This window comes from Palaemon carinicauda, chromosome 7 (genome assembly GCF_036898095.1).
Source record: "Palaemon carinicauda isolate YSFRI2023 chromosome 7, ASM3689809v2, whole genome shotgun sequence".
Taxonomy (NCBI): domain Eukaryota; kingdom Metazoa; phylum Arthropoda; class Malacostraca; order Decapoda; family Palaemonidae; genus Palaemon; species Palaemon carinicauda.
Genome location: NC_090731.1, coordinates 11,050,360 through 11,071,405, shown reverse-complemented (window position 1 = coordinate 11,071,405; position 21,046 = coordinate 11,050,360). Strand labels below are relative to the sequence as shown.

Genomic DNA, 21,046 nt, shown 5'->3' with positions numbered 1-21,046 from the left:
ATTAATCTTTTCTATGAAAAGGTATGGAATGTATACTATTCATCATCTCCTCCTATGCCTATTGTCGCAAAGGGCCTCTGTTAGATTTTGTCAGTCATCTCTATCTTGAGCTTTTAATTCAATACCTCTCAAAATAGAGACGACTGTCTGAGGACTTTGAAGCCCGAAGTAGGAAATGATGAATGTATGCTATTAGAGGCTACTAACATCACAACATTGTGATTTGCTAATAGATTGTGTAGATAGATATACTGTATTTTATTTGGTAAGGCTTTTATTTCTATTATTAGTAGACTGGGGATATGCAAAGAGGTATTGTTTAGGTTATCTTATTTGTACTTCCTTCTTCTTATACCACATTTTGAGTAAATAGATTTTTTCTATTTTATGGTAAGTTTAAATGATTAAAGTGCTTATTTGGCAAACTTGTATGAGTATTGGAATAATTTGTTGGTGCTTATAGACCCAGTTGTTTAAACTTTCTTTGTTTTTTAAAGATCTTGCTTTGATCGAAGCTTGGTTAGAGGCTAATGTTATTACCGTACCTTCAGAAATATGATTAGTATATTTCATGGAGAGACTAAATTTAATGTGTAGCAATTTTTGCAAATTTTTTGAGAACATGTTTCCAGAGAATTGTCAAATTAAATTTTTAAAACATTGGTATAGTATATAGATTCTGTTAACTTCTCAATTCTTTGGTATTTTCATATGTGATTGCAATCAAAATTGTTTGCTTACAAACCTGGAAATTTACCAAAATTAATTTAGGAAGCTTTTCTTTTATTTATTTTTTCATTTGAAATTTTGTAATTCCCCATATATGAGATAAAAGTCCTCCACTGCTAGTGAATCTGTTTCATTAGCCACTTTTTATGAACAGATTTTAATTTTATTGATTTTGTGTACAATGTTGGCTTTATTTGGTGATGTACAGTTGCACATAGGAAATCCTTACACACCTTGTTCTGAGGAGGTGCACCCTGTGACGCCATAACTCTGCGGCAAGTTACTGTGTGTAGTTAAACCCACTACCTCTGCCATCGCTCCCGAGGTGTATCAGGAATTCTTGTGTTAAATTTTACAGGCTGTTCCTTCAATTATAGGTTGTAATGAGTTAACCCTTTTACCCCCACCATAAGGTTAAATTTCGAGCACATTTTGCTATATAATTATTTAAAATTGCTCTAAAAAGCTTAATATTTGTCCTAGAGAGGTCAGGTTGGTCTCATTCTTTTGGAAAATGCCTGAAGTTTCTCGTAAAATTATTATTAATATGTAAAAATATGTAATTAACAGTGTTTTGCAAGAACGTACCGGTACGTCCTTTGGGGGTGAAAGGGTTAAGTTTTGGACAAATGGTCATCCTCACGAAGTCTAATTGCTTTAACATATGGGTTGGATGCTTTAGAGTAGCGGTGATATGTGGTGTAAATGGAAGCTTTTTACAAAAATATTCAAATGAACGATCACATTGAGATAACTTTTTGGGTGACTTTGCAGCTATTAAGAAATGAATAGTTTTGAGGAACTATATTTATTGATGTAATTAGTAAAGGTAGATATTTCCTTCATTTTAACTCACTATGTTTGGGAAATTGAACTAAACTAAATCTTAATTTTTATGTCCAAGGAGGCTCGAAGAATATTGATTGCTTTGTGAAGGTTGGCAATAAAATACTTTTGAGTTGCTGCTTCTCACTGTCAGTTAACCCTTTTACCCCCAGGCTATTTGGAAATTTCCAACCCTTAACCCCCAGGGGTTATTTTTTTTCAAGCACATTTTGCAGTGTATCGTTTTTAAATTGCTCTAACAGCCTTAATTTTCGTCATAGAGAGGTCAGGTTGGTCTCATTCTCTTGGAAAATGCCTGAAGTTTTTCAAAAAGCTATCAAAAATATGCAAAAAAAAATTTGAATAGCACTTTTTTGCAAGGACGTACCGGTACGTCCATGGTGGTAAAGGGATGGCTTTTGTGAAACGTACCAGTACGTCCTTTGGGGGTAAAAGGGTTAAGACTACTGTACTGTGCAGATGTACCCCGCGTACTTTAAGAAGAAACTAAACTTTGTTTTCACTGCTTGTTGTTTTACAAATGAAGTAACTTTTTTTGCAGATGCTTATATGTGTAAATCAAAATTACTTGTAAGTAATATAGTTTTGCGGCCACAATAATATGTAAAGTGCATCAGTCCGTTGTATAAGTATGGCTTTTCATCTTATAAGATTTGAAGGCTTTGCTTTGCATTGCGTTTGTTCAATTCTCTGTCCTTTTGGGTTCGTTGTCAAGCAGTTGACTCAAAGAACCAAGTGTAAGTGGTATTTATCAATGATGTGATGTCTTATTTTGTAGTACAGTATGTAATAAAAGAGCTACATGCTCTATAGTATCCTTTGTCAGTTATTATGTACTGTACTGTATTTATTTGCATCACTGTATGCATTCATATTTTTTTGCTTTACATTTTTATGTTATATTTATGGTTTTGTGGATTTGATTTCTTCTTCTTGGTTAGGCTAATCAGTCCACAGTAGTCAAGAGGTCTTTATTTACTGTACTATAATTTTTATCGTTGTTATTTTGTGGTTGAATCAGACCGACGGTTTCAGGGGGATACTTGAAGAAGACATAAACATATCACAGTATTATATGGAATAAAGTTCTGACAAAGGAAGACCCTATTTTTTCGGAGGTGCTGTAAAAGGCTAGAACAGGGAATCCAATAGAATACCAAAGAAATATTGTCTCCCTTTCTCTTAGCCAGCATTTCAATTTACAAAACATGTGTATTAGGAAGACCCTAGAGTTTAGGTGCTATTGAACTCAACACAGTACTTCAGTGTTGAAAATACCTGTCAGTCGATGACGATGCTTTATCGAGAACCAGTACTATTACTGGAGACAATGCTACTTGCTACTTGCACACTTCACTTGTGTCAAGCTGCCATCTTCCATATTCACAGTGAGAAATAAATGCCACCCTTCCCTGCAAGAAGGTAGGTAGGAGGGAGAGTCTTAGAGACTACATAAGACCTCCAAAAATGGGTTTTTTCCTTTGTCATTACTACTTTTTTGGTGTTAACCTTTTCGTGATCCCGACTGTGAGGCTCGTGAATTTTTACTAGGGAGCAACGGCGTCCTGTGTTGATGTTTTGGTGTAACTAACAAAGGAATAAATATAGAAAGAAATTGAAAATTCCGATAGGAAGCTGAATAGATTTTCTATGTAACGCTTGTGGTTATACGAACAGATGATATCAAAGTGTGTCATCAGATTCTTAGAGGTTTAATGTTCTGTGTGGTCTCTTTAAGTCCTAAATGACAGTGTCAGGATTAGGAGACTGATTTCTCCTGAAAGCTGCAAGCTGACTGAGGCTAAAGCTATGAAATAAGTTAGCTTTCTATAATTATTCTTTAAGGGCAATGGAGGAATTGTCTACATTTGTCACAAACTTAAGCACTATATGCAGAAACTAAGTTGCTAAGTTATTATTACAAGCTAAGCTACAAGCCTAGTTGGAAAAGCAAGATGCTATAATCCCCTTGGGCTCCAGCAGGGAAAAATAGCCCAGTGAGGAAAGGAAATAAGGAGATGAATAAAATATATGAGAAATAATTAACAGTCAGAATTAAAGATTTTATGAACAGAAACAAGTCAGCTTGTTCAACATACAATCATTTGCTTGAAGTTTTAATTTTTGAAGTTCTATCTGTTCAACTAGCTGATTAGGAAGATCATTCCACAACTTGGTCACACCTGGAATAAAACTTCTAGAATACTGTATTGAGCTTCATGATGGAGAGTGCATGACTATTAGATTTAACTGCATACCTAGTGTTACGAACAGGATACTGTCCGGAAAGATCTGAATGTAAAGAATGATCAGAATCATGAAATATCTTATGCAATATGTATAACGTAACTGATTGAACGACGGTGCCCGAGATTAATATCTAGATTTGGAATATGAAATTTGATATGTTCATAGTTCCTGTCCAACAAATTATGATGAGAATCAGCAGCTGAAGACCACAGGCGAACAGTATTCGAGACAAGGTAGAATGATGGAATTTAAATGATTCAAAATAGATTGACCACCAAAAATCTTACAAGACTTTCTCAATAATCTAATTTTTTTGTGCAATTGAGGAAGAGAGACCTAATGTGTCTCACAATTAAATTGTCTGCTGAAAATCACACCTAAAATTTTAAAGAATTCATACAGTGCCGAGATCCAGATGTTAAGGAATCACTGTCCTCGACCTTCTTACATTCATATTTCAAGTTTTGTTAGGATTCAGCTTCATGCCCCATAATCAACACCATGCACTAGTTTTAGCTAGATCTCAATTAAGGGATTCGGCAACTACTGATGGAATTGATGCAAAGAGAGTAACATCATCTGCATATGCAACGTGCTTGTTTTGTAAGCCAAACCACATGTCATGTGTATATAGTCTGAAAAGTAATGGGTCAAAAACATATCACATAACTATCCTCACAATGGTACCATAACAACATCAAAACACCCACTCCAAGTGATTGAGTTTGAAATAAAGGCCTCTTAATTGAAACGGTCAATGGCAGCAATAAAATCAAGAGCAATCATATGTGCTCCAAGGCCTTTACAAAAGTCAAATTGCAAACTAGGGAACAAATGATTATCTTTAGCAAACCTATTTAGATGTTTTGACAGAAGACGCTCAAAAACTAGATGTGGGAGTTATGGAAATTGGGTGGTAATCGGTTGAACTTGAGCTACCACAAATGCATTTACATATTAGAGTAACGTTACCAATCCTCCATAAGCTAAACTAGTTAGTTTAGCCTCAGGAAAACAGGAATGAGGAAGATCAAGTTTCTTATTACAGTACTCTACATACTGTCAAACTTATCACCCGAAAGGGTTGCCTTTTCATTTGGACAGTGGGTGACAGAACCATCTGGTTTAAGTAAAGGAGGAACTGTTGCATCTACACCAAAGAGTGCAGATTTAACGGTAGCCCACCACTTATATTCTTGGGTTGTACCAGAAAGGGTTTCTTTTATGGTTAAATTGTACTCCTTTTCAGTTGTAGCATATAAACTCTAAGCTGAGTATAATTATTCCAAGTCTAATTTGAATTGTTACCCTTCCAAAGATGATAGGCCTCCTGCTTCTACAAATAAGCATATCTACAATCATCATTGAACCAGGATTTGTTTTTCACTCGGTACCTTAGCACATGAGAAAGAATACGGCTATCAATTATGCATACTAGCAAAGCTACAACCTAGTTGTAAAAGCAGGATGTTCTAAGCCCAAGGGCTCCAACAGGGAAAATACCCCAGTAAGGACATAAATAAAGTTAAAGAAAAGTAATGAACAATTGAAATAGAATATTTGAAGAATAGCAACATCAAAATAAATCTTTGAATAGATGTATAGGGCGGGTCTGTTTGCTTATTCCACCTGTAACTTGTTTCCTACTATAGGCTGAAACCTTTTCACCATTTATCAGGTAGTGAACTGGCTCTGCTTTAGCTTTATCCACTAAAGTTTTAGGGAATTGGAATTTACATAGAGGATCACTATATAGACACTTCTCGACCGTCTCCAGATTGTAAGCAGCCAGCACGTGGCGACTCCTCGTTTAGTTTTAACAAAATTTTGTATAAGTAGGTTCACAGAGTAACTTTGCTATTGCTGAGGTGAACTAACTTTGAGCAGGATCCCTGTCGAGATATCGCAGTGGAGCAAAGCCTCAACCATCTGTGATAGCTAAGGTATTCATGCGATTCAAGATGCCTAAAGCCAAGCGAACTTGTAACCTGCCTAGTAGAAACTGGGTGTTAATTTAAGTATGTCCAAAGAGAGTAGGCTACCTTCCCTTTACTAAGTACTCAGGTCTATATATGAAAGAAAAACTCAGAAAATGGCTAATCCCCCTTCCCTAACTATCAAGTAGGTTATTGCCCCCTTCAACGAATCAAATGTAAGGAAAGGGAGCTGTGCTATTTTCCCTAACTACAAATTACTGCAGTCAAAATCCATGGTTAACCAAACCAATGCATAAGAAAAGGTTAAAGCATATTGATACAAGCCTTAATAGTCTTCAAATTGAAAGAAAAAGAAGTTTTGAATAATACTACTTGATTGAAAAAATTAAAATCCAGACTACGGTATTAGCCTCTTCCCCTAACAAAAGGTATTAGCCCCTTCCCCTAACAAAAGGATAGTCACCCCTTTAATGAATCTAGGGCTAGGAAAAGGTGTCAGAAAGTAGTCGAACGTGTGGTTTAGAAATTCATTTGATAGAACTAGTTTTGCAGATCCATGCAAACAAATACGGAAAGGAGGATCATCCATACACATGAGGGTTAAGCTATATGCTAGCCCCTCCGTGTCTCTCCCATACCTTTGGGGATGGGAGAGAACATCACTCCAAATTTTTGTATATTCACAAAATCTTTTTTACAGCAAGTTAAAATAATACAAAAACAAGCTAATAAAGATTATTCATTATAATCTCTCATTGATAGAACTTGCAAGATTATAGAATTTATTTACAGGCCATGGAAACTAATTCTAAATCACTGTCTAGACAATGTAAATAAAATTGTATAACATACTGTATTCATAATTTATCTTACTTAGGTAAAATAAACTCTTATTAAATGTTTTTTAGGCTAACTACTGAAAGCTACTGAAAGTGTGTAGTAACTAATCATAGAATAGCCGTTCATATATTTGGCTAGAATGCAAATTTTTTTTAGGCTATGTTAGCCTGACATCTAAAACTGTGTCGGCAATTAAAGTTTACGACAAGAATTATATTTGGAATATTTTTTAATAAAAGTAAATGGGTAATAAAGTAAATAAAACTGGAATAGTTGATAAGATGCAAAATCTAAAACACCAGTAGGCTGTCTAGTAAGTCTGGGAGTTAAAGGCGACCAATGCCACACGAGCTGATTCCTTAAACAAACAAAACAAACTACCGAAGGCAATCGTGAACAGTGAATTAGTTCCCCCATTACATTAATGGTATTACTAAGAATAGTGGAAAACTAATTATAACAGATTCCTGTTACTTAACTGATGAAGATTTCTAATGGAATGGGAGCTGAGCATCAAGCGTGTATACATCTTAGCGACCGAATAGGAGGTAGCTTGGCGCTAGTTAGTGCGCAAGTAGTAATGTTGGTTCTCGTTGATGATGTGTCATCGATTGCCAGATGATTTCAGCATTGGGGGTGCTGTGCAGAGTTCAATATTACTGGAACTGTATGGGCTCTTTTATACACACTGAGTCTATGTTTTCCTCATTGAAACACTGCCCCTAGAGCAGGGAGGTAATATTTCATTTTTATTTTCTCTTGTTGGGTTCCCTGTTCTACCCTTTTACAAGAAAGTCCTTGGAAACTACACTGCACATTAATCCCAAAAATCTATTTTATCAATTTTGTTTTTTTTTTTCTATTTTTATATCTTAAATTTAGTGTTGTACTGTATATTGTATTATTCCCTCCAGCTCTATAAGAGTCACGTTCAATTCAAGGTACAGGGTAATTTCTTCCTTTATAATAACTCGCCCTTTTATTCCTAAATGACATATTTTATGTTCTGGTATTTTGAGTATCTTCATCCCAATATGAAGTACAGTACTGTATTCTCCTGTTTTCTTAGTTTCTCTATACCTTATGCCTGATCTTGACATTAGTGTCTAGCCATTTGCACATACTGTATAAGATGTTTCATAAATTCTGACCCTTTTGCGTTCAGATCTTCGTTTTAATAGCTATGCAATTAATTCTAAAAGCCTTGCCTTTCATTACGTGAAGTTTAATACATCAGTGTGGTAGTTCTTTTTTTTTTTTTTTCCGTCTGTAACCAAATAGTGTAATGATCGTCTCAGTCATCAAGTTGAATTATTCGTGTTCGCTATTGAAATTTTTATGCAAATTTATTTTACTTTTGTTAATTCTTATTTACAGTTTATTTTTTGTTTGGTTTAATTTTTCTGTTGGAGCCCTTGGGCTTGTAGCATTCTGCTTCTTCAACTAGGGTTACAGCTTGGGTTCTGATAGTGATAACAACAATACAGCTTAGAGTTCAAAAAATTTTTCAAGAGACCCTAAATACTCTGCATTAGGTGGTACTCCCTCAATATTTTCATCTCCGGGTAGCATTCATTCAATATTGATCTGCTTCACAACAAACCCGCTATTTGTAATTTGCCTAATTTGCAGTCACAGAATCATATGGATACTATAATCTGAATGAAATAAAAATAAGGAACTTTCAAGTGAATGTTGGAGAGGGAGTGGTTGATAGATAGAAGTAAAGCTGTAGATAACACACTGGACTGTGAAGGTATGGGTAAGAAAGCTGTTGTAAAAGAGAAATGAAATGAGGGAGCTGAATGGGTCGTAAATATAGATATCTTATTAATTGAGAGAGCATAGACTGGATTGGATGCAGTGGGAATATTGTCCAATGTTAATGTTTATAAAGGGGGAGAAGCTTGAAAATATTGGGCCTCAAAGATTTGAGGGAGTTTGATGGTATGATCAGGAAAAGCAAGGGCTGTTTAGTTTGGAAAGCAGTACAGTACTTATTTAAGTAACAGGACAAATATTTGTACCTGTAGTAGGTAGACAAATGTAATATGTATTGAGGCAGAGAGTTGACTTATAAAACCATAGATGTCAGGAGAAGCTGATACTGTTTTCAGATAATAATAAATATGAACTTATGAGTACTGGCATTTATAGTGCAATGAATACGAAAAATAACAAATAATTACGTCCATTTAGTTACTTTGAAAATTCTTAATGTCTGATGAATACATTAGTCTTAATTACTTCTCCAGCAAATGAGAGGCTTAGTCAACAAATTTAGATAATTATCAGACATATCGTAACAAAGTACTAAAGGTATCCTATACTTAGTTGATAAAAGCATTTAAATACTGTACATATTTATACGGTGGAAAATTTAGAAATCCAAGTAAGGGCTAATGTCATCCCTTTGCCTGATAGCATCCCCAGTTCTTCATCCTTCTTTACCTCTATTCCTTCATTTCTCACAACTTGCTGTCAAGCATCTTTTAACTTTTACTTTGCTGTGCAGTTGCACTAAATGGCACCTCTGGCTCTGACACTGACCTCTGTGGCTCAGATTTCATAAATCAAAACTAGGTAATGGAACAGTTATATTTCATGCACAATGTAAGCTGGAAAATAAACTATGGGAGTTAAGGGATTTTGACGAAGGAAAAATTTATTTCTGGGCGAGAGACCCGTGTCGCCCAGTGAAATGGTGCTTTAGGAGCATTTCACTGGGCGACACGGGTCGGAGCCCAGAAATATAATATAAGCAGATTGGACAATTATTTCTTGACTCATTGTTAATTGATTGGTGTTATAAAACAATTTGGTTGGTGGTTTGTAATTTTAAGGTAACTAGTACACTGCCTATGAATATTTTTAAGCAGATACCTTTTTAGAAACTGTAACTGGATAAGACTCACATACAGTAGTCCTTGTAGTTGAATATACAGTGCATGAGGTACATATGGTGAAAAGTACATGTTGAAAACAACTTTGAAGGGTTGCATGTGTTATGAGATTCATCATTTTTCAAGTAAATACAATATATGTCAATGATTGATTACAAGCATATGCTGTTTAGCGTGTTTGAAAATCTTTGCTATTTAAAGCTATATACCGGTAATGATTGAAATGATGGTTCTTCAAGTTAGTTGATGAGATATTTCATGAAGAAGTTGAAGTATAACATAATTTTTTTCACTCGACAGGTAAGCGGAACTATCCACGTTGACCCTCGACGGATGCAACAGGTTCTTCCCCACGTAGCTGCATCAGTTCCTGTGACTTCACGTGATCCTAGGACAGAATCATCTCGGGACCCAAGGATAAAACAGGATAAGCCATCGAGGGATCCGAGAATAGCTCTTGAAGGCTCTCGCGATCCCAGGATCAAAGCAGAAGCTTCAAGACTTAAACCGGAAGCATCACGTGATCCGCGATTAAAAGCTGCTGAGACCGTTACAACTAGTGTTAACACGCAACCAAAACCTTCAGAGCAGCCAGTGTCCTCTTCGAGGGATCCTAGAGTTACTAATAAGGAAGCTGAAAAGAAACCTGATAGTGGGAAAAGTAAGAAGGAGACGCCTTCAAAACGTAAAAAGTCGCAGAAAGCCGAGCTGAGAGATACCCGTTCTTCGAAATCAACTTCTTCTTCACGGGAAAAAGAAGTTGCTCCTAAACCCAAGCCAACAGAAGTACCTGAAACCTCAACGTCCTTTAAAAGTAGAAAGACCCGACAACGTAACTACAAGGCGCGAGAGGATTCTCCAGATGAGAAAAATTCTTCGCAGAGCAGCGGTGGGAAACGGTCTCGTGGGGATCGAATGTCGGGTTCAGACGATACTGATGATAGTGATCATTATGTTGGAAATGTACCAAACAAAACTCAGCAGAAACATGGGAACAAGAAAGGTTGTGGTCAGTTTTTTTCTTTTTTTATTGTCTATCCAATTGGTATTTCTCACTTTGAATTGATGTTGAACTAATCATTTTATTGTAAAGTTTTTAAGCCACTTGTTTAAAAGTAATAACCATTTAGAAATATATTCAGAATTTAGTAGATTATAGGATAAATTTTCACGTGTAGGTGAATATTAATGTAAAGCAATCTTTGTATAGCTAAGTATTATGAATACTGTCTTTTTAATTTGGGGTCACAGTTAACCTTTGGTGTGCTAGCTTACAAGGCACATGTATCAAACTTGAAATTAACATGTTAAAAATTACTGTATGTAGTTTATAAGGATTTATTTTTTACTATTTTGGTTTCTTAATATATGAGTCATGTTAGCACTGAATCACTTTGTACTTTTCAAGTACTCTGTTATGAGAACTGTTGGGTCTTGAAGAATTTGGGTCATAATCAGTAAGATATAATTTTTTATACATTTTATTTTTTATTATTATACAGTTAAAAGAGGCGTCATATCTAACTTTAGATCACATTTCTTAATATTTGCAGCTAAAAAGGGTGACATGTGTAGCCCACCAGTCATAAGTGACACAGACTATCGCCAGTTTACTCCACCAAAGCGGCAGCAGGCAAATGAAAATGTGTCGCCTCCTAAAAAAGACAAAATTATGGAAGAGTGAGTACATCCTTTGAGTTTGTTTTTCCTTTAGTTTATGAATGCCTTATATGAGTTTTAGTGACTTTTATTTGTGAAGTTGTGGTTATCAGTTTGATATCTTTCTTTCAATGTTGACGTTTTACGTTTATTTTGTCTGATAAAGCAAATGTCTTAGGTTATGTATTTGAATGTCAATTCATTTTTACTGATATTTCTTAATTTTGTTTGTATTTACTGTTGGATATGATTGCTCACAAGATTGTATAGCATGTTCACTTTTAGATTGTAATCTTGGATGCAGTAGTGTACAGTTTTGAAAGGTTAAAGGTTAAAAAGTGTCAGGTTTCAGTTCCAATTTCATCTGAAGAATTGCGTATAGGAATGTCAGCCAGGTAAATCCAACATTATACTGTGGTACTCAACCACAGCCTCATAGCCTCCCCAGTAAAACTTGCCTCCTCATCTGAGCAGGACTCTGCCATTCTTGCAAATGCAAGTCTAGCTCATTACCAAAGAATCCTTTATCACCCAAAAACCAAAAGCCTCAGCTATCTGAAAGTTTAAAATGAGGACAAACAGAAAATTTCATAGTGCCAGTAAGTTCCACTAATTATAGCTATTGTGTCCATCTCCTACCGTTTAACCGCATGGTATCACTTTGCTGTAAGCAGTTGCCATTTCTCCTTGCTTATTGTGAGCATGAAATTTTATTGCTTCGTGGCTTGAAATCTATTCAAAATATCGAAAAGCTTGTAGATATTATAACTAGCTGTGTAAAGAAAAAGCATTCATGTTTTATCTATAACAGAAAATTTAAATTATTGAAAATACTTCAAATTAAGGAAGATTGAGGCCTCTGACTGAAGAGTTTAGTGTTGGAACAACTATTTATGACTTTAAAAGACCAGCTGTTGATGTTCTATGCTCGAAGAAATGATGTAAGGTTAATGAAACTATGAAAATTTATGTATAGATCGAAAAATTTTGTAAGATGTAATATTATTTTTGTGTTTTCTGCTGTATTTGTCTTGTTTCAAATTATCAAGGTTTTGCCAAGTACAACTGTCTCTCAAATGACATCATTTATTTTTATAAAATGGGGGATTAGCACAAGAATACGAAGGTTCGACAATTTGGTAATGGTTACCTCAGGAATAATTGTGGGAACAAATCAAAATGAGGCAATTTTGATAAAGTTTTTGACATCCTGCATCTTTGAGGTGTAAAGATTGATTGACTTAATATTAATCATTTGGTTAGCTGTTGCTTTACTTCCTTTAAATGAACCATTAAAAAACAACCAAATCTCCCTTAACATTCAACCTCATGAATTGCAAATAAATACTAAATTCATACTGTAATACACAAACTTCTTTTGAGTTCCTTCTCAACTATGCTCAAAGAGCATTTATGCTTATATACTGTAATGTCTAGTAGCGAATGCAATGCTGTGTTGCCTAATTATAAGATGAAAATGCCAGTAGGCCAAGGCATGAGTTTTCAACAAATACCAAACGCTGTTGTAAAAAAAAAGAAAACTTAGACTCCTATTGAAGGTTTTTCTTAGCCATTCAAACCTAAGTCCTTTAAAGTCAAACGTTCTTCTAATTTCTGAGCCGAAGGCCAACTGTGAAGAGCCTTTGACAGGCGACTGGATGGGGCTGGTCATTCACAGTCCCCATATTTCGTTAACTACCTCGTTAATGATTTCAGTTGCCGTTCCAGCTCTGCTGAATAGTTCCCATATTTTAGAAGAATCAGGTTGTATAGCTAGGAAAATAAGTATTGCTTTTAGAATTTGATGAAGTATGCAGTATTAATATTATTATTATTTTCTATCTTCAAGGTTTAGGTTTTTCCCCATTTTATTTTCTCTGACTTGATGTAGTGAGTACATGAATATAATTTTTTTTTTTCCATTTTTATTTTTGAGGTTTCCCAGCCCTTTCAGATTAACATTTTAGTAAAATATGTACAATAATTTACTGGATAGCAACCGAGCAACCAGGTACTTTTGCTGTACATTATATGATAATTTTTTAGCTTGACATAAATCCACAGTTATTATTTAATGTTGCTGTTGTTAAATCTGAAATTGTAAGTCACAGTGTATTTTAAAAAGTGTTTTAGTACATAAAGTGGATGAATTGGTATGGAAAGTATTGACTCCTTTTTTAAATTAAAACATTATTTGCTGAAGTATATAACCAGAATTAGGTAATGCCCCAGTTATGTATCATTTGACACTTTTTTTAACATATACCAGTACCTTGTTGTGTTTGCACCTATTTTTTTCATCACCAACACTAGTGTTTGCACATTTCTTTCCAGAGAACCAGTTGAACCACCGCAGGGACTTGGGTAAGTTTCCTTTTTAGATTTCTTTATACCTTTAGATTAGATCAGGTTATGTTTTGTGGCTTAAACTTCTGTATATGTACATGTAGATATAAGCAAGTCCTCTGGAGTTTGGTAGCCATCAAGTTCATGGGGAGAGGTTGGGATTTAATGACACACTTTTGGCTTTATTGATAACCTACAGCACTCTCAATCATACATACATACATATACCATGGCACTTCCCCCAATTTTGGGGGGTAGCCGACATCAACAAAGAAACAAAAACAAAAAGGGGACCTCTACTCTCTACGTTCCTCCCAGCCTAACAAGGGACTCAACCGAGTTCAGCTGGTACTGCTAGGGTGTCATCATATATTTTATGAATTGATCACATATATATACCAAGGCACTTCCCCCAATTTGGGGGTTAGCTGACATCAAACAAATGAAAAGAAAAGGGAACCTTTCCTCTCTACGTTCCTCCCAGCCTGACAAGGGACTCAACCGAGTTTGGATGGTATTGCTAGGGTGCCACAGCCCACCCTCCCCCGTTATCCACCACAGGTGAAGCTTCCTATTAATATATAAATTATCTGATTATTGAGTTGATCGTCATCATCACCATCTCCTCCCACGCCTTTTGACACATTGAGATAGGCACTGTCATCACAAGGAACTGGCTATCCTTTGATGAATTTAAACAATGAACCCTCTATGGATTGATTTGATACATACATACATACATACATACATACACCAAGGCACTTCCCCCAATTTGGGGGGTAGCCAACATCAAACAAATGAAACAAAAAAGGGGACGTCTCCTCCCAGCCTGACAAGGAACTCAACCGAGTTTGGCTGGTACTGCTAGGGTGGCACATTATCCACCACAGATGAAGTACAAGACAAAAGATACCACAAATCAAAGTAGAAGAAAAAACTGTTAGTGTAAATTATTTTGTTAAATGTCTTTTAAAAAATTTTCTACAAACCCATTAGTTATAAGATTCCTTATGACTTGCTTCTGTTAACATATGAGGATCAGAAATTCAGACTTGAAAATATTCTTAGCAATTTTTTTTATTTTATTTATTTTATCAGTGCATAGAAGTCACTTTCAAAGGTGACTATTTTTCATATAAAAGTTATTTTTGTTTATCATAAAAGTAAATGGTTGGATTGTAGGCAATATGATTACGTATCTTTTCTTGTTTGAATGATAAATATTGGTTTATATTAAAAAACGTAGTAGAAATTTTTCTTAGAAAATTTCATGTTTTGAGAAATTGGGTTTCAATTATTTTTTGTAGATTGATTGAAAAGCCTTTAGTATGTATAACTATGAGCATGTAGCACTAATTTTCCCCATCATTGTGAATCGTAAAGACATAATCATCATATTTTAGGGTTATTTACTGGTCAATGGGGAGCCCCTTCACTGAAATCTAGAAATACACCAAATGCTTGAATTATACCGAGACATGGCTAACATAATATACTCTCGTCTGCATCTTTCAGTATAACCATAGGATTATAAATGTAAATTTACAAATGAGCTGGGAATAAAGAATATTAAGAAAGACCCTTGGAAATCCATGCAGCAAATGTTTATTTACAATACTATAGAAAAAATAAGAAAACTGAGTCTTTCTCTGGAAATCATGCAAATAGTGGTGTTACTGTATATAGAATACTAATATCGATATCTTTTCTTTGAAATCTTTAAGAAAAGTAAATACAGTTAATATGTACTCCTGTCAAAAAGTGTTAGGTAAACAACTGGATGTGCTTGCTTCAACATATAGACATTTTCCCAGCCGAAATGCAATAATCTAAATTTCCAAAATTCCAAACAGAGGCCATGAGTCTTGCCCCTTAAAGGCATATGAGGTGTACTATCATTTGCTGATTGTGCAACTTGACAAAAGTATATGGAATGCTGCAGTTGCATACTTAGCACTTGATTTGGAGCATAGCAGTAGATCATTTGAATAAGAAGATAAGGTATACTGATCTTTGGAAACGGCATACGAATTACTGTACATCAGGCCAGAGAAAGGATCTCAGAACAGTAATTAATTTGTACTTATACAATTGTTGCTCGGCATTAATCCAATTTTATATAAATCTGACGTAAATTTCTTAATCTCCTTATCACAAAAGTAAAGCACGTACATTTTGAGAGATGTAAAGAAAAAGAAGAAATGGAATTAGAAAATAAAGAAATTTTTCCCTAATGTAATGGTGGCTGACAGATGACAATATTGCACACTTCTTCATATGCATGATTACAGGCTTATAATTTATGATAGGGACCAGTAATTTACTACATATTTAGAATCTATAAGGATTTTGTAACTACAAAACTGGTTTATTATAAAATATGATTTGTAATTGTATAATATGCATTTGAATTATATTTTAAGTGTTGTATGTAAACTAATTAGTTTTGTACGACTTTCTCTTTATTAAGAAGGCAATGTTGGAAGTGCAATGTATATTCTTCTTTTTCTTCTTCTTTCCCACCGTTATCCAGACATTTAGGGGTTGGTTGCCCAAGATGTACCGTCTCCAGTGCCTTCTATGAACAGCATCCCCTTCCACCAAATCTTTTCTTTCCATATCATCCTTTACCTTATTTCGCCAATTAATTCTCTACCTCCCTCTTGATCTTCCCCCCTTAGCAGGTTCCTCCCAAGCCCTCCTCACTCCCTCCGCACCCTCCATCCTCAACACGAGCACACACCATATCAGTCATAACACTCATGTGACCTCTGTAATCTTTACAACCTTTCAAGCAGTGATATTCTCATAATCCATTTCAGCATTCTCATCTTTGTTCTCTCAAGCTTTGCTTCCTCTCTTCGGCTTAGAATCCACGTTTCCCATCCATATATTAACACTGGTTATATTACTGTTATAGATCTTTAGCTTGATTGACATTTTCTTATCACATACTACTCCCGCTACCTCCCTCCACTTCCCCCAGGCTGCGTTTATCCTATTCTCAACTTCTGCCTCACATCATCCCTCCTGATTTACACAGTAGTAAATCCCAAATATCTAAAATGATCCTGTTTTATAACAGAGCCTCTACTTTCATGTATGGGTATCTTGTCCTTATCTTCCTCCGTACTGCTCACCATAACCTCCATTCTATACACGTTTACCTTCAACCCATCCTTCACCGGAGTCTCTTGCTACTCTACAACCCTTCTCTGTAAGTCTTCCTTATTGTCAGCAATATCACCAAATCATCTGCATATAGCAACTCCAACAACTTTTCATTTCTGATCTCTTCACTAACTACGTCCATGACCAGCACAAATAAAACCGAACTTAATGCTGACCCCTCGTGTAATCCAACTATAATTTCAAAGGTTTCTGTTTCCCCAACTGCTGTTACTACTTTTGTCTTTGCCTTGGGACTTTTGTATTCCTCTTGCACCAAAACATCATTCCTCTTGGTATTCTATCTTAAGCCTCTAGTCCAGTGTCCCTCTCCTAAAGAATCCATACAGTGGTTTCGCAATCTTTACAATCTCTCTCAACATTAGGTATTAACAAATGTTGATCCTATGAATATGGGCAATAAAGAATGTCAATAAGAAAATTATAGGGATATAGTTTACATTATAAGTTATTATATTTCAGACCTTTATATTTTTTTTTATGCTTTTCAGGCTATTCAGCAACCAAGATGTCGACTATCGTCAGATACTTCCACGGCCTATGCCGATTCCACCTCCCATCCTTCCCCCTACTGTTCCCCCAACTTTTGGCGGAAAAGACCAAGATGAACGAACTTCTGGTAGCAGGGATGTTGGCAATAGAGATCCATTGGCTTGTATAAGCTCTCCTGATAATCACGACCTCAATATAGCTTGTATTAAAGGAGACATGGGTCCTCCAGATTCAATGAATACCCCTTCACGAAATGCAGAAGGTCGGATGAGGAAACCAAGTTTCAACAGCCCACACGCAGCCTCCTGGGAAAAATTCAGAGAAAAGAACCCCGAGTTTAAGGAGTACATGCGTCAAGCTAGCATAGCTGGTTGGTATTTATAGAGGTTTCATGTTTAATTTTAGTTAGTTTGATCTTTTTTCTATCAAAGCATCTAACATTTTGAGATAAAGATTTTTTCCAATTATATTTGATTACTAACCCTCTTTGGGATAGAGATAAATTCTGTTGGAAGTTTTGAAGATGTTTGCAGGGTTGTGTGTAAAGATTCATAATTAAATCTTTATGATATATTTTCAAATGGATTTCATGTGGGAAGAAATGTTTGGGTACCATTTGTTTTTGTGTGATCTATTTATTTTAAGCAAGCTTTAACATTTCATTAAAAGATAATACAGACTGGTGAATGAAATTGGAGTCTGTAGATATATCTTGCTATTGCGTATCTAATATTGTATGCCACGGCACCCTTTACAATGAGTCTTGCGTGACTCAGTTTTGATGCTACTTGAAATTTTTTTCAGTATTCCACATGTCAAAGTTCCATTGCTTTCCAATCTTTACTTTCTATCGCATGTCTAGACCATCTCAATCTTTGAGATCAACACAATGGACAATTCATATCATATTTGATTGTATTTTATTTTATATAGTTTTGTGGTGGGAGTATTACTGTAGAACATTCCATTTTATTAGGTAAGGCATTTTGTTTCATTGATATTATATCTGTGGGGACAAATATTGTAAAAGCAGCCAAAGTAGTTTGTGATTATATTCTAAGTTGGGATTTGTAAACCTTTACGAAAGCAAGATTTTTGTAGTCCATAGACTTGTAATATGATTATTGCCATAAAAGGGACCACATCATTTCCCTTAAACTGTGTAAAAATGGCCTTACACTTGTATGTCACAAATGCATTATAATCTTATTTAAACATATGGTCAGATTTGAGTTTTGCTGGCATATTTTTAGGTTTCTGTAAATATAGTTCATTTTCTTTGCATCAAGTTTCCACAGAGAAGGTAGGGATTACTGTAATTCGTGATTTCATTGTTGATTCTAATCATAATTATTAATTTTTCCCAGAGTCTGAAAAAAGTATATCCCAGGAAGCTGAGGAATTGGAAATGAGTGAAGCCGAGGAGCATGGTTTTCCTTTAGGAATTAGAGATATAAATTTTCCTTTCAAGCCGGAAAAGAAGCGACCCTCTGCTGGTTAGTGCTGTATTTGAATATATTACTGTTGCCTGTGAATATTCAGTTTTTTTATGTAGTAGGTGGATATAGTTAGAGAAAATTAAAGGCCAGAACCTACTTTAGTAAAAGAGGACAAAAGTTGCACAGCTCAGGTTGCCAAGGGTGAGCTTATTTGAGTCCTTACACCTCTACCAGGCCCAAGTCATGATCTTCATTACAACATTTCTATCTGTTGATTGATTGATTAATTGTAATAATTAATAATTGTATCATGTAGCACTATTTTCCTTATCTAGTTTTCCCTTGTTCTTTATTAATTTTACTTTGTTTTTGTGAACAGTATTTTTAATTGGTCTACAATTCTTGAAATAAACACCTTTAAAGTCTAGGTACAGTAATTCTTTTCAGTGATTCAATTGTTCTTTCTTATTTTATTCTTCCACTTGGCAGATGACTATATCCATGATTTTTAATTATAAATTTATATCTAAGAAAGAGTCAATTTTTTTAATCAAACACTTAACTTCGTCTATCAACAGAAAAATGAAAGGTATGGGAATATTTATTAACTAGTTTTTATGCACCTCTATCTTAGTAAATAACATGTAAGACTGCATCACAAATATAAGATTACATCATACTTTTTGTCATCTTTCATGGGGTGCTTTAGTACTTTCGAGAGAGGAGATACCTCAGCATAGTAAAGAAATCAGTTCTTTAACACCAACTACTGGAGAGCATTAAAATATATAGCACCAAATACAGAATAGCCAATATTACACAAGGGCTCGAGCATAATTCTCAGTTCAGTCTCGGCTTATGCTCCCCTGTTATGTAACCGAGTATTCTTTGCTGTATTTGGTCTAAATGCTTTTAATATCTTTTTGAGTAAAGTACAGTGACACTTATATTAGAATGAATGCAACGTAACTCAAAATACATTAAAGTACAGTACAGTCTTGATTTCATACTGTAATGACTTTTTGATGTGATTGAATAAATACCCAAAAATATAACTACTGTACAGTACAGTATTGTATATGTCGGTCTTCCTGCAAATAAAAATCAATTTTTGCTAATGATAAGGACTGACAGTATTTTAGAAGCATGACTTTTTACATTTGTTAAGGACTTCTAACTCTGTAAGTGGGAACACTAACGTAAAGCGTTTTTGTTGTTGATGATGATGCATTTAATGGTGAAAGCATGACTGTTTGTGTTTGTTAGTGATTGTTTTAGATGATAAGTCTCATCTTAGATAGAGGCATGATAGTGATACAGTCCATTTTTGCTTGCAGAAGGGAGACGTCAAATCTACGATGATGAAACGGAAGATATGGAGTACCCAACGAGAGTGGAAACTGCAAGGGAGAATTACCAGGTTAGCTAGAACAATTTTATTTTTCAATTGCAATTTTATAATTGGGTATTATGATTTGTTGTTAATTTGCTATACTGTAAAAGTATTTTGCTAGGTAACCTTGTTCTCCATTTATCATTAATCAGTTGTTGTGACCTTTTATGAAGTGTTCTAGTATTGAATAATATTGAGTAATAATTTTTGTAATAATCCAGGTAATATTGAATCAAGCAGAAGATCAGAGAAAGCGAGGAGAGATTAACATGGCTCAGTATAACCAAATGCTTACCACAGTTGTTACATTGATGGAACAAGATAAAATCCAACAAGCACGTGATCGCGACAGACATCTTATGAGAACACCACAACCTCAAATGCCTGGTAAGTGCAAAATTATGGCTCATTTTTCCTTTGCCTACCCATACACCGAATAGTGTGGCCTATACTTTACAAATTCTTTCCTCGTATACCTGACAACCCTAAGATAGCCAAAAACTCTTCATACAAGGGGTTAACTGCTGCACTGTACTTGTTTAGGGGTTATTTTCCTCTTGGTAAGGGTAGAAGAAACTCTTTAGCTATGATAAGCCCCTCTTCTAGGAGGACACTCCAAATTTAAACTATTGTTCACAAGTCTTGGGTAGTACCATAGCCTCTGTACCATGATCTTCGCGTGTCTCAGGTTAGAGTTCTTTTGCTTGAGGGTACATTAACTATTCTTACTGGGCTATTTTTCCCTGTTGAATCCTTTGGCCTTATAGCATCGTGCTTCTGCAACTAGGATTGTAGCTTAGCTAGAAATAATAATAATACTGTACTGCATTCAGTTTTTCTTTTCAAATGAGGCTAAGCAAAAAAGCTTTAAATATGTGCATGTTAGGAGGCATGAATACCAAACTTAAAGAATGGTAAACTTTTAAAAGTTTGTCATTGAAAGTAGAGTGATCAGTATTTCAGAAATAGTTAAGAGGCTTTAGTAATTCCCCATATGAGAAACCAATGCATAAAAGTAATGAA

The 21,046-nt window shown here is 35.1% G+C and overlaps 1 protein-coding gene across 6 annotated transcripts in view; it reads left to right on the top strand.

Annotated features, from left to right (window-relative positions):
• Nucleotides 1-21,046, top strand: part of LOC137643836 (pre-mRNA cleavage complex 2 protein Pcf11-like) — an 80,795-nt gene that overhangs the window by 37,669 nt on the left and 22,080 nt on the right. For 5 of the 6 annotated variants that reach the window (XM_068376552.1, XM_068376556.1, XM_068376555.1 and 2 more), the window contains 7 exons: nucleotides 9,806-10,514; nucleotides 11,059-11,185; nucleotides 13,499-13,528; nucleotides 17,191-17,561; nucleotides 18,559-18,687; nucleotides 19,968-20,050; nucleotides 20,245-20,410. In XM_068376552.1, the coding sequence (XP_068232653.1) occupies nucleotides 9,806-10,514; nucleotides 11,059-11,185; nucleotides 13,499-13,528; nucleotides 17,191-17,561; nucleotides 18,559-18,687; nucleotides 19,968-20,050; nucleotides 20,245-20,410 (1,615 nt within the window). The remainder of the gene's footprint in view (nucleotides 1-9,805; nucleotides 10,515-11,058; nucleotides 11,186-13,498; nucleotides 13,529-17,190; nucleotides 17,562-18,558; nucleotides 18,688-19,967; nucleotides 20,051-20,244; nucleotides 20,411-21,046) is intronic. The other variant, XM_068376553.1, reaches the window with a different exon arrangement.